The sequence below is a fragment of the Manacus vitellinus genome, unplaced genomic scaffold (assembly GCF_001715985.3).
Source record: "Manacus vitellinus isolate BGI_N305 unplaced genomic scaffold, ASM171598v3 scaffold_230_pilon, whole genome shotgun sequence".
NCBI classification, from domain to species: domain Eukaryota; kingdom Metazoa; phylum Chordata; class Aves; order Passeriformes; family Pipridae; genus Manacus; species Manacus vitellinus.
In genome coordinates, this window is record NW_021939642.1 from 9,506 (window position 1) to 13,032 (window position 3,527).

Below are 3,527 nucleotides of genomic sequence, written 5' to 3' on the forward strand. Positions count from 1 at the left end.
CTCCTGCTCTCCAAATCCCTGGAACACCTCCTGGCCCTGGCTGGGGTGAGTGAAATCCTTCCCAAGGCAGGAAAACCCCTTCAGTGGGGTTATTTAGGATACCTGCCCCTAAGGATTATCCCCCCAATCCCAAATTTCAGGTGGATCCGTGCTGGCAGTACCCGAGGTCACGTTTTTCCCATGTTTTGCTGCTCCATGCCGTGATTCCAGCGGGAAAACACAAGATTGCAGCAGTTTTTAACCCCCACAGTTCTTGCATTTGGGTGTTGTTTTCCACAGATCCTGAGTTCTTCCCTCTGAGATCCCCTTTTCCCTGTCCTTCCTCCTTTCCTTCCTCCTTTCCCGTTGGCTTCTCCTTGACTTTTTTTATCGCCAGGAATTTGGGATTTTGTTTGTTTTGTTTTTTTTTTTAAGCCCATCCTGTTGCAAATCGTTTCCAGGGGGTTAAAAAAAATAAGGGAACAACCTCTTCCAGCATCTCAGCTCCCTCTGAGGGGCGTTATTCCCCTTTTTCCTTGTTTTTTAGGAGCGATTCCTTCGGGTGGAGCTGATGAGTGAGGCTGCCAAGGCCGGAGCATCCCAGACCTGCTGCGTGTCCAAATGCACAAACATGTTGGATCCCAGCTCCAGGCTGGTTGTGAGGAAGCTCCCGTTGACTCACGTACGTCTTTTCCCTGGGATTTTGGGATTGGGAGCCTCCAGTCCCTGTTCTGAGCCGGGATCTCACCCCCACAGCTCCCCATCCTCGTGACTTCCCGGGGGGATTCCGGGTGTGTTGCACTTCCCACGGATCCACTTAGTTCCCAGATTTCTCATCTGAGACATTTTGTGGTCTCAGGTGGAGCCAGTTTGGGGGTTTTGTTGTGTCAGATCCCACACCTGAGTCTTGGAGCATCCCATGGGATTGGCAGAGCACCCCTCGCCCCAGGGACAGTCAGGTTTTGGGGTCCAGGTTTGCCTTTGATCCCACCCTCTGGCTCTGGGGTGGAGCCTTATCCAGAGGGTACCATGAAGGCCAAGCTCTGGAAAATCTGGGAAGCTCCACATCCAGGGGACAACAGATGGCTCTGATCCATCCACAGGGACACGAGGGCGGGACAGGAGGGAACGGCCTCGATCTGTGCCAGGGGTCGTTTAGGTGGGATTCTGGGGAAAATTCCTGCATGGAAAGGGTTGTCCAGTGGTGGATTCCCCATCCCTGCAGGGATTTAACAGCCACGTGGATGTGGCACTTGGGGACATGGATTAGTGGTGGCCTTGGAAGTGCTGGGGAATGTTGGATTCGATCTCAGAGAGATCTTTCCAACCTAAACGATTCCATGACTCCATCAGGGATTTCCATGCTTTGGGCACATCACCCTTCCCTTCCCTGGGTGGGAGGGGCTCGTGGCCGAGGTTGGAAGCGGAACTGGTGTCCCTGCAGCTCCCTCTTCCCTGAAATTCCCGTCTCTCCCTCCCGCAGAGCAACGGCAGCCGCGATCCCGGGGGATTCCTGTGCCAGCCTTGCACCCGGCAGCGCTTCGGCTCCCTGGCTCCACTCACCTCCTTCCCAGCGCTCCAGGAACAGCCCTGCCAGCTCTAGGGAAGTCCTCCCAGCTTCCCAAAGCCCGTTGGTGCATCCCAGCTCAGGAATCTGGTGGATATTGGAGTGGGATTTGGGTGGATATTGGAATGGGATTCCAGCCCGGCTCCGGAGGAACCCCGTAGGCTCTGGGAGACCTTCCCTGCAGCCCTGCCTTGCCTTCCAGGAGCTGGGAAGCAGAATATCCCAAAGAATGTGCACTTTAAGAACTGGATCAGCATTAATTTTGGAGCATTATCCCTGTGTACCTCTGTCACAGCGACCAAACTTCCCTGGATGTCCCTCCCTCCTCCCTGACGTCAGCGCTCCGTGAAATCCCTCTGATCCGCTGGAAGAGGAGGAAATGCAACCCTGGAAAGCTCCCAAAGGAACAGGCTATTTCTGGGAAATGGACTTTCCCTGGCCAGCAATGGGAGGAAATCATTAATCCCTCCCAGGAAATGATTCCCCTTCCTGGCAGCCAAGGGCTTTCCCAGACTTTGCTTCCCTTTTCCCAGGACCAAACCGTGAGGGAAGAACTGCTCTGGTTTGACCCGGAGACAAACTGGAGAGAGTTTTGAATCCTAAAACTCCATTTATAACCAAAAAAAAAAAAAAAAGCCTTAAAACTTCCTCGTTTTCCTCTTCTTTAACAAGTGCTTTGGCTGCATTGAATTCCAGCTCTTGGGAAAATCCTGGTGGATCGTGCTCCGTTGTGCCGCGATTCCGGAGCCTGTGCCATGGAAGAGCGAAACCGAAAGTGGTTCCGGAAGGGATCTGCCCTTGGATCCAGGCCCGGAGCTGGAGGAGCCTCATGCATCCTGTTATTCCCATGGGAGCTGCTGGAAGGGCTTGACTCCAGGAGCGCATTCCCTGCTCCGCTCACCCTGGGGGCAGGAATTCCTAGGGCAGGAATTCCCGCTTGGATCGGGACGTGGATGTCGGAGCAGGAACCTCCGGTGCTCCATCCCGTGGGAGAGAGGCACTTCCAACTTCCATGGCTGGAGGGTCTGGACTGTCACAGATCCATGGCGCCAATTCCTTCCCCACAAACAGGAGGACAAGGCACAGCAGGCAGGAAAGAACATGGAATTTTGGGCTGTTGATGGGAATTCTGGTGCCTGATGAGCCCTCAGTGCTGCAGAGATGGATTTCATGGATTTTCATCCCAATCCAATCCTTCCCAATCCTGGCTGAGACCCCCCAATCAGTTCAACAACCAACTGCTCTGTGTGATTTTATATAAAATATATATATTTATACATAAAAAAAAGGCACCAGAGCTGCCTGTCCTGAAATAAAGGAAACCAGTGGATAAAAACCACCGAGGGATGAAGGAAAACCACAGCGAGGGAAATATTCCCTAAGTCACGTCCTGGAAGTATTTTTTCCTTGGAATATTTCCTAAGTTTGGCCTCTTGAGAAGTGTAAATTGTAGTGAAATTGCTCCAGGTTGGGATCCCTGGGAGCAGCCAGAGCCAGGGGGGATCAGGAATCCGGAGCCTGGATCGGTGCTGGAAGTGCTTCCAAAGGATCCCTGAGCTGCATCCGAGGGCGGAATGGGGCTGGAAAAGAGCAGGAAAGGGGTGAGGATGTGTGGAGGGATCTTTGGATGGGTCCCTCTCCACCTAATTCCCAGGATCTCAGGGAATTTGGGGGCAAAGCCGCTCCAGGGATGGGGTTGGTGTCCGGTTGGGCAGCTCTGGATGTGCTGCTGGATAGGGAATGGGCACTGCTTGGAGCAGGGAAGCTCAGCTTCATCCCAAACACCCCCAAACGCCCACATCCCGGTATCCCAAATGCCCAAATCCTGGCATCCCAAATCCCAGCATCCCAAACATCCAAATGCCATCATCCCAAACACCCACGTCCCGGCATCCCAAACACCAACATCCCGGCATCCCAAATGCCCAAATCCCTAATACTCAAATCCCAGCATCCCAAACACCCAAATCCTGGCATCCCA

At 53.5% G+C, this 3,527-nt stretch overlaps 1 protein-coding gene across 1 annotated transcript; it reads left to right on the forward strand.

Annotated features, from left to right (window-relative positions):
* The first annotated feature begins 6 nt into the window (after positions 1–6).
* LOC108641543 (F-box DNA helicase 1-like) lies at positions 7–2,474 on the forward strand. The gene is made up of 3 exons (XM_018083854.3): positions 7–45; positions 527–661; positions 1,463–2,474. Exons 2-3 carry the CDS (start codon positions 551–553, stop codon positions 1,580–1,582), a joined length of 231 nt encoding a protein of 76 aa, XP_017939343.3. The 5' UTR covers positions 7–45; positions 527–550; the 3' UTR covers positions 1,583–2,474.
* The last annotated feature ends 1,053 nt before the right edge of the window (positions 2,475–3,527 follow it).